Source organism: Seriola dumerili, unplaced genomic scaffold (genome assembly GCF_002260705.1).
Source record: "Seriola dumerili isolate Sdu_G_001 unplaced genomic scaffold, Sdu_1.0 BDQW01000003.1, whole genome shotgun sequence".
Classification (NCBI taxonomy): domain Eukaryota; kingdom Metazoa; phylum Chordata; class Actinopteri; order Carangiformes; family Carangidae; genus Seriola; species Seriola dumerili.
The window spans coordinates 9926465-9937857 of NW_019174258.1; the positions used below are offsets into that span (position 1 = coordinate 9926465).

The 11393-nt window shown below is 39.9% G+C and overlaps 2 protein-coding genes across 5 annotated transcripts; one reads left to right on the top strand and one right to left on the bottom strand.

Moving 5' to 3' along the window:
• Positions 1 to 139: 139 nt before the first annotated feature.
• On the bottom strand, positions 140 to 6709 carry nat1 (N-acetyltransferase 1). Of its 2 annotated transcripts, XM_022739680.1 has the most exons (3): positions 6621 to 6709; positions 1564 to 1690; positions 140 to 1213 (listed from the first exon to the last, which is right to left on the bottom strand). In XM_022739680.1, the coding sequence occupies exon 3, from the start codon at positions 1206 to 1208 to the stop codon at positions 336 to 338; it is 873 nt and encodes a 290-aa protein (XP_022595401.1). In that variant the 5' UTR covers positions 1209 to 1213; positions 1564 to 1690; positions 6621 to 6709; the 3' UTR covers positions 140 to 335. The 2 variants fall into 2 exon arrangements, with proteins under 2 accessions (XP_022595401.1, XP_022595409.1); XM_022739688.1 differs by lacking the exons at positions 140 to 1213; positions 1564 to 1690 and adding an exon at positions 3784 to 5474 and having other exon boundaries at positions 6621 to 6639.
• Positions 6710 to 7027: 318 nt separating this feature from the next.
• Positions 7028 to 11119, top strand: sdr42e1 (short chain dehydrogenase/reductase family 42E, member 1). 3 transcript variants are annotated; one of them, XM_022744044.1, is made up of 3 exons: positions 7028 to 7101; positions 9526 to 9602; positions 9853 to 11119. In XM_022744044.1, exons 2-3 carry the CDS (start codon positions 9541 to 9543, stop codon positions 10949 to 10951), a joined length of 1161 nt encoding a protein of 386 aa, XP_022599765.1. In that variant the 5' UTR covers positions 7028 to 7101; positions 9526 to 9540; the 3' UTR covers positions 10952 to 11119. The 3 variants fall into 3 exon arrangements, with proteins under 3 accessions (XP_022599765.1, XP_022599749.1, XP_022599758.1); XM_022744028.1 differs by lacking the exon at positions 7028 to 7101 and adding an exon at positions 9006 to 9093; XM_022744037.1 differs by lacking the exon at positions 7028 to 7101 and adding an exon at positions 9308 to 9357.
• The last annotated feature ends 274 nt before the right edge of the window (positions 11120 to 11393 follow it).

The following is an 11393-nucleotide window of genomic DNA, read 5'->3' on the forward strand; positions in this document are numbered from 1 at the left end:
TCCCATCTGTCCATAATGTTTCAGTTCAGATCTCTAAAGCTTTCTTTACTTTCCTGCAAACTTCAGCCTGGCTTTTATTTTGTTGATACACACTCAGGTACTTGACTTAAACATACTTGATTACTTTTCAACTCTGGAACACATTTAAGGTCCTATTTATTTGTACTCCTTTCAGTCATTATAAAATGGCATATTTAACATTGTACAAATTATTTAAGCACTGTTAATTTTTGAAATAGAAGATTCTTCAACAAGCTGCTTTACCTGGTCAGTCATGAAATTAACACAAGTTGTGACATTTTCCAGGATAATTCAAAAACAGGACGTGTTGTTTTTCAGATTGTGTAGCAGGCTTTTTTGTTTTCAGGCTTCAGTTTCTTCTGCAACTTTACATTGAAGTTCTCCTTCAGAATTTGCTCTATCTCATCGTCTGGTATGTCCCTCAGGTCTAAAACATCAACACCTTCCACAGGTTTGTAGGTGACCTCACTGTAGGTCCAGCCGATCAGGGCTCTGAATCCTGCGGGTGTTTGCAAAGAGCAGATGGACTTATTGGTGAACAGTGAACTAGGATCTGTCTGAAGTGTGTGGTTTGTCTCAAAGAAATGATCTGCCTCACGAGGCACCAAAGTGAAGCCGTAGATCTGCTTTGTTTCCTTCCTGTTTACCAGGCTTGAACTGGCAAACTCTGGATTAACAACCTCTGGCTTTCTACCAGTCTTCTCCAGCACCCACATGTCCCCTTTGTCTATGAGACGAAAGACCCCCGCTGCCTGAGGTTGGTCTTTCCCAGAGATGAGCTCCAGGGGTTCCCACACTTGGGAAGACACCCCAAAGCTTACATCTGTTATGTAAGCCTTTCCATCAATGACAACCTTGTTGATGAGATGAGTGTCATCAGGGCCAAAGTCATTGACGGTACTGTAAAACACTCTGGAGCCCAAGGTCGTGGTGTTGTAGCCCATTTCTCTCAGCACCCAGCCAAAAAGAAAGTTGTTCTCAAGGCACCAGCCTCCACGACTGCTCCTCACTATCTTATTGAAAATGACCTCCAGGTCCATGATGATCTTCTCACCACAGTGAATGCTGAGGTTTTCAAATGGAATTGACATGACATGTTGTTTGTGGATCAGCTTCAGTGTTGCAAGATCCAGTTTTTCATAAGAGCCATGGAAACCAATTCTTTTGAAGTACTCCTCCAAATTCATCTTGCCTGTAAAATACGGTATGTCATGATTTTATAGCACCAGTCCACCTTTTACACAGTTGCACTCAGTTTTGCAAAGTCATTTCAGTTGTCTCAAAGTTTATAAGGAGACTTCACCTCCCACATAATTAGGGAAGATTTAATGATTAATCAGGGATCATAGAACTCCTGAAGTTTCTCTTGATCAAACTGCACATTGACGAAGCACATTTTTCAGTGCATTCACTTTTTTATGCATGTACCTAATAATAAGAAATGGTCATAGGCCTACTCAGATGTCAGAAATTCTAGTCCTAAAGTTTGAGACTTACAAAACTTTGCAGCAGAAAACATAAAGAAATAGTGTTCAACCTTACCTTTCACGTAGGCTGCTGGTGCAATCAATCAAAATTGTGTATTCTGAGGATAGAGTATTTATATGGACCCAAAGCTTCCCCACACAGGAGCTGCAACTCAGCTGTTTCTTCCTGGAGAACTTCCGAGCTGTGAAGGACCAAGCTTATAGTCAGTAAAGCTATGTTTGGTTTAGTTGATGATTTGCCTGTGCACTTGTGTAATCAGTGCCTGAAGTGTTACTCCACAGCCGCTTCACTAAGGGACACAGTATAAAGGGAACAGACACATTACACAGATGGATATGCTTGCCAAAATTACATTCTGATATTGTTTCATTTTGTCAGCTTTATCATGCCTGTCAGTTAGTGGGTAAACCCAGTCAGGTCATGTAGCACCATCTCAGTTCTCCACCAGTACTGGAGGAACCATTGTCCATTGCTGTGTCTCATTTCGTGTATTTCCATACTCACGCTTGGTGTTTTGAGTAAAGACTGAACATGCAGTGCGCATTAAGTACTTAGATGGTGCGCTCAAAATGGTCAAAAAGTTGAGTATAAAAGAATGAACACTTCTCCCCCTCAACGGTCACCATCTTGGCTACGTAGCGGAAGGGGAGGGACCAGGGGCCATGAAGCTAATTTCAAATTTGTGAAAAGGGCGACCAAGAAAGGAGGAAACGACGTCGGCGCCGATGGTGGCCTAATTTCCATGTCAGGGGTACACACATGGGTGTTTTATTAGAACGGGTCTTATAGTACATCCATGGACACACACGGGAAAGTAAAACGTTAATTTCGAGTCAAGAGAGCAAAGCAGCCGGCAGGTGTGCGACATGTTACGATCGCTATTTCCGGTGAGTGTGCAACTGCGCCAGTGAGTATATGTGTACACAATGTACTACATGAGTGTACTGACTGAAGTATCTAATTTACAACATGGGTCTTGATTAACTGTGTTGGACCTTTGCCCTAAACAAAGAAGGGTAATAAATATTTGTTGGTTATCATGCATGAGTCCTTTAGGTTAGCTGAAGCTGTACTTTTAAAGTGAGTCTACATAAGTTTTGAAGGAAAAAACGACACATTGTGTTAGAAATGAAAAGTTGAACACATAACCAATATTATACACCCTTCCTCAGTTCAATACACTGCAGGGATTTGCAGCCACAGCCTTATTTGGTTTTATATGACCAGTAACTTATGGTGGCTAACGGTAGCTATTGTTGGTAAACTTTATATAGATATCACTGTTTAACAAATATTACTGAGTCAGTTAATTGATTATCATTTACCATCATCCCACAATGGTCATTTGTTGCCAAAATGGCCACTGTATAGCAAAAGTTGCACAGTCTCATTGTAAGGAATATTAAGGCCAAGGTGATAACACCACATGCAATATAATAATGTCAACTTCTCTGAGCAACATTAAATCAATGCAAAAGAGTATAAATACTTGGTGTCACAGGAGAGATATAAGAGACAGTTGTGCTGGTGGATGTGGAGATCAGGTGACTGGCAGGACATGGTGGACAGGTAAAGAATGGCAAGGATTGGAAATTTCCATAGAAATGCAAGGGCCAAGGGAAAGTATGAATGTCAGAAGGAAGCAACAAAGACACTGATTGTACCTTCATGGCAATCATTCCTTATATTAACTTGACCTCTGGTCTTGTCCCATGGAATCTTTCTACAAACCAGAAAACAGTATAGCACACATTACTTCACTGTCAATCAGTCAAGCTCCCCAAGCGCCGCTGACCTCTGATGCATATGAGTGTGTTTACTCTGCTGATTTTAAACACTGGTGTGATTTTACACTGCTGACCTGTTATCATCCATCACTAGAATATGCGTTCTCCTCCAAACAGAGAAAAACACAGTGACCAACATATGGAGACAAGGTGGGCTGTGTGCACAACTATCAGAACTAAGGATTTTAGATACCCCCTGTGTGGACTCCTCTAGAGGTTGTCCACACAATGTCTGCAAATGTAGTCACAAAAGCAATACAATTGAGGTGACTCCAACACTTGCTAATCTATGACAGCTATGAGAGCTGCCAAGAAGAGGATCTGAGCTTTAGTCAGGGAGAGGTGGATGCCTTCTCCTCTCGATCTTGATCAGGAAGATTGGACTTATCGGCCAATACACAAACCTACGTATATCAAACAGACAATGATAAACTTCATTATACAAAAAAATTTAACTGGCATTGTAATTCTTGGATTTAATACACAGGACTCATCCTGCATCTTGTTTTGAAACTCATGTTTCTGAAGAAAAGGATACAAAAGGTTATGAGCATAATATGATATATGAGTAACAACATAGAATACAGGTGAGTATAAAGTCAAGAACATCAAGGTTGGTTTTATCATGTGACTTGATAATATATAAGTTGAAGCTCAACAGGTTGCATTGGTATAAGCAAGTTACTACAATACATAATAATGGCAAACAACATTGCTCAGATTTACTTAGACTGAAAACAATTTTTCCTTGGCTGGTAATACTTTCATTGAGAAAGGCATATCCGCTCCTTCAATTAACTCTGGATACTTGGCTTTTACAGAATCCAAAAGCTGAAATATCCTGTGGGCTCCATCGGTCAGCCAAACGCTAACTTTGATACTACACCACACTGAGCAGGCCTTTATTGACAAAGTCTGGGTCAGTTTTTTTCTCTCCATACTTTCATTTTTCCATCACTCTTGTACAGATTAAAAGTGGTTCATCATTTCATAACTCTTTGACTAATGTTTAGTGTACAGCCAACAAAGTTAGGTTTCTTACAACAACTGTTTGCAAACTGTAACCTGACATACTGAGGTACCTGATTTAAATATACATTATTACTTACTCTCAAAAGTGTCAGTGAATAATGCTATTATTTTCATTGTACAAAAAATAAATTAAAAGCATTGTTAAGTTTTGAACTAGATGATTTTTCAACAAGCTGCTCTACCTGGTTAGTCATGATGAACACAGGTTGTAACATCTTTCAGGACAATTTAAAAAAAGAAAAGAAAAAAAAAGAATACATGTGGTTTTTCAGAGTGTGTACCACGCTTTGTTGTTTATAGGCTTTAGCTTGTTTGGCAACTTTACACTGAACTTTTCCTTCAGAATTTGCTCTATCTCATCGTCTGGTATGTCCCTCAGGTCTAAAACATCAACACCTTCCACAGGTTTGTAGGTGACCTCACTGTAGGTCCAGCCGATCAGGGCTCTGAATCCTGCGGGTGTTTGCAAAGAGCAGATGGACTTATTGGTGAACAGTGAACTAGGATCTGTCTGAAGTGTGTGGTTTGTCTCAAAGAAATGATCTGCCTCACGAGGCACCAAAGTGAAGCCGTAGATCTGCTTTGTTTCCTTCCTGTTTACCAGGCTTGAACTGGCAAACTCTGGATTAACAACCTCTGGCTTTCTACCAGTCTTCTCCAGCACCCACATGTCCCCTTTGTCTATGAGACGAAAGACCCCCGCTGCCTGAGGTTGGTCTTTCCCAGAGATGAGCTCCAGGGGTTCCCACACTTGGGAAGACACCCCAAAGCTTACATCTGTTATGTAAGCCTTTCCATCAATGACAACCTTGTTGATGAGATGAGATTCAAGAGGGCCAAAGTCATTGAGAATACTGTTGAAAACTCTGGAGCCCAAGGTCGTGGTGTTGTAGCCCATTTCTCTCAGCACCCAGCCAAAAAGAAAGTTGTTCTCAAGGCACCAGCCTCCACGACTGCTCCTCACTATCTTATTGAAAATGACCTCCAGGTCCATGATGATCTTCTCACCACAGTGAATGCTGAGGTTTTCAAATGGAATTGACATGACATGTTGTTTGTGGATCAGCTTCAGTGTTGCAAGATCCAGTTTTTCATAAGAGCCATGGAAACCAATTCTTTTGAAGTACTCCTCCAAATTCATCTTGCCTGTAAAATACAGATTACATGAACTGATGTCACTTTCTAATAGACCACATTCAAGGCATAGCTATTGTTAGGGAAAATTCTTCATCGGTGGTGAAGACAGAGTGCTGGAGTCCAGGATGTCTTATGCTGAGGATGTTTATTGATGCTTGATCAAGGAGAAAGGATTCATCAATACAGGCTTCTGTGCATGATGTCACCTCAATTCTGAAGCAGGAACCTCTGGGGATAGGTTTTATACATTTAGAAAGAATACTATAGATGGCTTGCACTCCATAATTGGTCAAATAACCCCATAAGATGGAGAAGGGGTTGGAGAGGGATGTATTACTACACTATTGGTTCATTAACCATAAACAAGGAAACATGACTATATACGTACACTCAGCCACTCGGTACTGCCCATCCAAGGTCTGTTGTTATCAGCCGTGGCACCAACAGTATCGGCCAAGCACAGCTTCATCTGGAGGAGTCGCCTCATTATCTCAAAGCTGGTTAGATTTAGTGCAGTAGCTGGGTCACAGTGACCCAGGGCCTCATACTGACCTCTCACCTGAGTCAGTAACTCATCAGGTGGACAAAAGAAAATTCCTTCACAGATATTGAAGAGTTTATATCAATAAAACCAATTATTAAAAGCATATTAAACCTTTGTAAACTATTCATGGACAAGAATGCTTATGTATTTTAAGGACCAGTCCACCATATACAAACTGCACTTATAGTCATCTCAGCTGTATCTTAAATCTTAAAACAATGACAACTTCTCATAGTTATAAATCGAAAATGTTTATTTATAGTTATTAGTTATATGCAGTGAAATATGTAGAAGCAGTGTTCAACTTTTAACTTTACATTGTGTTATAGCCTACGGGCGAGCAAAAAAAAAAACGTAAAGGAAATGCGATCTAATTTCTTAAAAGCTGGCAGCGGAATGAGTAACTATTAACTATGGGACATTACCCCTGTTTTATTATTACCAGAGTCAAGACTGATTAACGAGATCGTCTCATTTCGCATTTATGTCACTTAAGAAAGCTGAAAGTAACGCCCAATGTGTGCCTCGTCCACCCGCCGACGTTGCAGCATTTCCCCCAATAGTTTACATCACCCTCATTGATCCTCTCTTGACTAACACGGACCTCTTACCTGCAGACGTAACTTGCAGCGACGTTGTATTGATGCACTTTAAATGTGATAGTAAAACAGAAACCCGCTGTCCTCGAGGTAAACAATGACTTTCAGTTTTGTATCGCCGCTAGAGGGAGCTTTAACATTTAGACACATGTTTTGAACAATGTTCATTCTGGAATAAAAAGTAAAGAACGAAAACAATTACGTGTTTTCGTCCCATTGGTACCTCAGTTTGATAGCCTAGTCAATTTCACTACCTCAAACCATTTTAAAAAGATCCCGGCTTTTATTCTGAAGGCGTGAGATGCATACCGGAAGTCTTTGTTGGTCTCATCAGAGACAGGAGAGAAAAAAGAGGATCTTAGGTAGCATCCATGATCGAATCAAGATATCGTTTGTGAGATTATAATTTCCGATTACAATTTCAAAGTAAAACCATCACTGGCGAACACATCGTTTCAGACACTGCTGCTACGGAAACCGGTGTATACAGTTGGTGTGACACATTTAATAGTTATGTAAGGAAAGAAAAAATAATACGAATAAAATAAAAATTCAACAAAAATAAATAGACTCTAAGCATTAGCCTACATATTGATATAGGGTTTACCTTTTATTTCTGAATGTAAATTCCAAACATGTCTGAATGTTAAAGCTCCCTCTAGCGGCGACATCTGAAAGTCACTGTTTATCTCGAGGACGGCGATTTCATGTTTTACTATCACCTACAGTGCACCAACAGGACAGGGCTGCAGGTTACGTCACAGTCTGCAGGTAAGCGGTTATAAGAGAGAAGAGAACTTCAATGTAAAGTTGCAGAAGAAACTGAAGCCTGAAAACAAAAAAGCCTGCTACACAATCTGAAAAACAACACGTCCTGTTTTTGAATTATCCTGGAAAATGTCACAACTTGTGTTAATTTCATGACTGACCAGGTAAAGCAGCTCGTTGAAGAATCTTCTATTTCAAAAATTAACAGTGCTTAAATAATTTGTACAATGTTAAATATGCCATTTTATAATGACTGAAAGGAGTACAAATAAATAGGACCTTAAATGTGTTATGCCATTTCATTCACTGTCCCGATTGCAGGTCCAGAGTTGAAAAGTAATCAAGTATGTTTAAATCAAGTACCTGAGTGTGTATCAACAATATAAAAGTCAGGTGAAGTTTGCAGGAAAATAAAGAAAGCTTTAGAGATCTGAATTGAAACAGGACAGATGGGACCAAGGTTAATCTGCAACTAGAATGATGAAAATCTGAAAAAGTAACAGGTCATAATGACTTTTGTTAGCTCTTATTAAATTTGTTTAGATGCTCTGGTAAAACACTGTGGGGCAGTGTAGACTGTTGACTGAGCTCTAATGAATCCTTGCCCAGTCCCACTCCAAGTATTTTCAACATGAAGCTGCTGTCTTGTGACATTCAGTTGTCTAGGCTCAGGTATCGCCACTAGAGGGAGCTTTAACATTCACGCATGTTTAAGTAATTTAATTGAATTTATTTTGATGAATGTTTTTTTTTTTTTTCATACGTAAATGTTAAGATGATAGTGCGATAATGAAGTACAGGTCAGCAGGAGTGTTTAGATGTATAATTTTTGCATGAAAAGTCAAAGGTGGGTCGTACAGTCTCTAATTCAGACACTATCCTGACTGGACATAATTTGCAGTTTAAGAAATTAAGCATGTGACAATATTATCATTATTTTTCTGACACCAATTACAAGGTGGAAAGGTGGAATTTATAGTTAATCTCGCCATATATGTATAAAATTCAACATTACTATTATTAAAATGTACAAAGTAAGTCCAAGTGTTATTAAGTTCAATAAGTGGAATGAACAGAGCCGTCACACATGTAAAGATGAGCCTGGTTTTATTTTTTTTAAGGAAAACGTCCCAAAAAGTGATATGTATTTTAATTTAATTGGTACTTTGATTAGGCAGCAAATTCCACTATTTCACTACAATTTTAAAAAGATCTCTGCTTTTATTTTGAAGGCACGAGGTGCATACCGGAAGTCTTAAAGTTAGTGGCTATCGCATCAAACTATCGTTTGTGAGATTATAACTTCCGAGAACAACTATCAAAGTAAAACCATCACTGACGTACACTTCGAGAAATGAGTATGCAACGCAAGCAATCACTTTTGCAAAATTATAAATATAAAGTCACATCATTAATTGAAAACTCTTACAATTATAAAATACATAATTAACAATGTTTTTTATATGCTGTGATGATTTTCAATTAAAACCAGTTCATCACTATATTAGACCTTGCATTGTGAAGGTAATGTCGACTAACTTCCCGTGGTATTGTGCCTCTTTGTACGACGCAGGTGGCCGCAATGACGGAACAAAAAGCACGTACAGCACCGCCTAAGGAAGTACACATTGGTGCACTTATCAAATGCTGTAGTAGAGTTTTGAATAAGTGACATTCATCAGATATTTTACTCATTTTCTACCCGGTTTATGTTGAGGTTGGTACCGCTGGTGAATACGTGACCTTAAATAGTTTCGAGTACAGGCTATGTATTTATCTTTAGCACAGTGTGCGCATGTCAGAACACACTACTTTGTTGCATAGTTTGAGGCATGCTGAATAAAACTTCCGTAAAGTATAACTAGTAATTTCTTAACTGGATAGACTGCGATGCATTTGTGGTAGCCTATATTATCCATGTAGGAATAATGGTAATGCATTCAGCTAATCCCATAAAAACGTGTTACAGCTAAAGTACGAGGTCAGTGAACCGGCACACAGACTGTAGGTTAGGTAACGACTTAGCGTCATATTTTATTTTTTGGTTTGTGACTTAAGAGTTTTCACAAACGAGACTGCTTTAGTGTGTGCTTCTCCAAGCTTATCACTGTCTTCCTGATAATAATCACTTGCTTTCATAAATTTACAGATTCGCCCTCCTGCAATGGAAAATGCACGCACAGACACGTTTCTGATAACTGGGGGATGTGGCTACTTTGGTTATCGGTAAGAACTACTTCATATTCTTTATAGTGCAAAAAATGAATTAAACATTTAGTCAGTTACTTTGTGCTGTACCGCAACAAGGTGGCGTTATTGCACCAGTCATCTCAGCCAGACTGGGATCTTTGAGCACCACATAGCTGTGGTAGATTTTAAACTAGACATACATGTAATTATTGTATTTTTGTCATAAATTTGCATTGAGTGTCATGGAGATTTTAATTCATATTTAATAACTTGTTTGCTCCTGCAGCCTGGCATGCTCACTGCATAAAAAGGGAGCCAGAGTCCTTCTGTTTGACACAGTCCCTCCAATCCAAGAAGTGCCAGAGGACTTTGTGTTTGTGCAAGGTGATATACGTGACTATGCACAAGTTGAGAGGGCCATAGCTGGTGTGGATTGTGTATTCCACATTGCCTCCTATGGCATGTCTGGCAGGGAGCAGCTGAACCATCATCTGATTGAGGCGGTGAATGTTCAGGGTACACAGAACGTCCTGAAGGGTTGTGTTGAGCACGGAGTGTCCAGGCTGGTTTACACCAGCACCTTCAATGTGGTGTTTGGAGGCCAAGTGATAGAGAACGGCAATGAAAGCCTCCCTTATCTACCTCTCCATCTTCACCCTGACCACTACTCCAGAACCAAGTCCCTGGCTGAGATGGCCGTGCTGAAAGCTAATGGCACAGCCCTGAAGGACAGCTCTGGGGTGCTGAGAACCTGTGCACTGCGTCCAGCAGGAATCTACGGGCCTGGAGAGCAGAGGCACCTACCCAGGATAGTTGGTTACATTGAGAAGGGGATCTTCCGGTTTGTTTATGGTGAACCCAGCAGCCTGGTAGAATTTGTCCATGTGGACAACCTGGTTTCAGCACATGAGCTGGCTGCAGAGGCACTGACCTTGGAGAAGCAGCACCGCTCTGCTGGCCAGGCCTACTTCATCTCCGACGGTAGACCTGTCAATAATTTTGAATTCTTCAGACCTCTGGTGGAGGGCTTGGGCTATCCCTTCCCCAAAGTACGACTACCTCTCTATCTTATTTACTTCTTTGCCTTTCTCACAGAAATGATTCACCACCTCATCGGCCCCTTCTATAACTTCCAGCCACTCCTGACACGTACAGAGGTGTATAAAACTGGCGTGACGCATTACTTCAGCATGGCAAAGGCTAAAGCAGAGCTTGGTTATGAACCCCAGGAGTATAACCTGGATGAGGTTGTACAATGGTTCAGATGCAGAGGCCACGGGAAAAAATCTTGCAGCTCCTTCCTCAGTCGATTACTACTAGACATCCTGTTTGTTGCTGCCTTCGTTGCTGTGGCTCTCTCTTTTCTTCCAGTTGTTGGCAGCTGATAAGAAACTAAACCAAAAACATCATTCTGCCATTTTCCAAAACATTCTGTATCAAGACTGTTTCATGAATAGGTTGTTTACATGTATTAATATGTCAAAATCCATTTATACATTTTATTTCAAAGTGGTCATTACTGACAAGTGCTTCAGACATAAAAAGCAGCTAAGACCAAGACTCAGAATTCCCCTGTGATACTGTGATATCCATTACATGTGAAAAATACTGTACTGTATCACCTCTGTACCTTAATTTCTTAATACACCATTTTATAGTTGTCTCTTTCAGAAACTGTATGTCAGATGCTCACATTTCTAGAGCCAAAGACTGACAATTACTTCATACATTAAAAGTGTTTTAATGCTTTTTGTGGAACTGTATTACAAGAAAAAATGTTCTGAAAGCTAATGAATAAAACTTTAAAATAAATCAAATGCAGTTTGA

What these genes read in the sequence shown, in the direction of transcription:
- nat1 (XM_022739680.1), bottom strand. Translation starts at nt 1,208, where the DNA reads ATGAATTTGGAGGAGTACTTCAAAAGAATTGGTTTCCATGGCTCTTAT.
- sdr42e1 (XM_022744044.1), top strand. Translation starts at nt 9,541, where the DNA reads ATGGAAAATGCACGCACAGACACGTTTCTGATAACTGGGGGATGTGGC. An exon ending in TGTGGCTACTTTGGTTATCG is followed by an intron (nt 9,603 to 9,852) that starts GTAAGAACTACT and finishes TTGCTCCTGCAG; the next exon opens with CCTGGCATGCTCACTGCATA.